The following is a 1,049-nucleotide window of genomic DNA, read 5'->3' as shown; positions in this document are numbered from 1 at the left end:
TTAATGCAAGCAGAGCCCACCGCTCCTCCCCAGGCTCTTCTTCAGGGCTACCCTCACCTCTTTGTTCCTCAGGGTGTACACCACAGGGTTCAGCAGAGGCGTCACCACCGTGTAGAACACAGCCACCAGGCGGTCCTGGGAGGGGTTCGCCCCAGAGTCTGGCCGCAGGTAGATGATGGAGGCGCAGCCAAAATGCACTATAACCACAGTGAGGTGGGCTGCGCAGGTGGAGAAGGCTTTGTGCCTGCCAGCCGCAGATGGGATCCTCACGATGGCTGCCACGATGAAGGCGTAGGACAGGAGGATGAGGAGGAAGGAGACCAGCACCACGAGGATGCTCAGGAAGAAGATGGCAAGCGCCTTGCCAGAGCTCTCTGCACAGCTGAGCTTCAGCACAGGCGCGATGTCACAGAAGAAGTGCTCCACGTGGCCCGTGCCGCAGAAGGGCGAGGAGAAGATCAGGCAGGTCTCGATCAAGGCCACCGAGAAACCAGAGCAGAAAACCAAGGCTCCCAGACTCAGGCAGACGGTGGGTCTCATGATCACGGAGTAGCGCAAGGGATGGCAGATGGCCACATACCTGTCATAACCCATCAGTGTGAGGAGGAAACAGTGGCTGCAACCCAAGCCCAGGAAGAAGAACATCTGGGCCCGACAGCCCGCAATGGGGATGGCCTGGCTCTCCATCAGCAGATGAGCCAGCATGTTGGGGATGGTGACCAGTGTGTAGCAGGTCTCAGAGAGAGAGAGCACAGCCAGGAAGCGGTACATGGGCGTGTGGAGGGTGCGGTCCACCTGGATGATGGTGATGATGGTGGCGTTGCCACTGAGCGTGACCAGATAGGTGAGGAGGAACAAGGTGAAGAGAGTGGGCCTCAGCTCGGGGAGGTTGGAGAATCCCTCCAGCACGAACTCTGTCACCAGCCAGCTCCCATTGCTGTGCTGCTTCTCAGGAGCCTGGGAGGAGATAGGGTTACTGCAACAAGGCAGGGCAGTGGGGCTTGACCAGGCTCAGGTGGGGGTTAGGAGGGTCTTCACTGGTTTGCAGA

General features: G+C 59.2%; 1 protein-coding gene across 1 annotated transcript in view; it reads right to left on the bottom strand.

Annotated features, from left to right (window-relative positions):
- The window catches only part of LOC129680379 (olfactory receptor 10T2-like), a 2,141-nt gene continuing 1,092 nt past the window's right edge, over nucleotides 1-1,049 (bottom strand). Inside the window, exon 2 of the mRNA XM_055611997.1 lies at nucleotides 1-976. Within this exon, the coding sequence (XP_055467972.1) occupies nucleotides 1-976 (976 nt within the window). The remainder of the gene's footprint in view (nucleotides 977-1,049) is intronic.

This window comes from Psammomys obesus, unplaced genomic scaffold (genome assembly GCF_907164565.1).
Source record: "Psammomys obesus unplaced genomic scaffold, mPsaObe1.curated_primary_1811, whole genome shotgun sequence".
NCBI classification, from domain to species: Eukaryota; Metazoa; Chordata; class Mammalia; order Rodentia; family Muridae; genus Psammomys; species Psammomys obesus.
The sequence above is the reverse complement of the archived record's forward strand: the minus strand, read 5'-3'. Positions and strand labels throughout refer to the sequence as shown.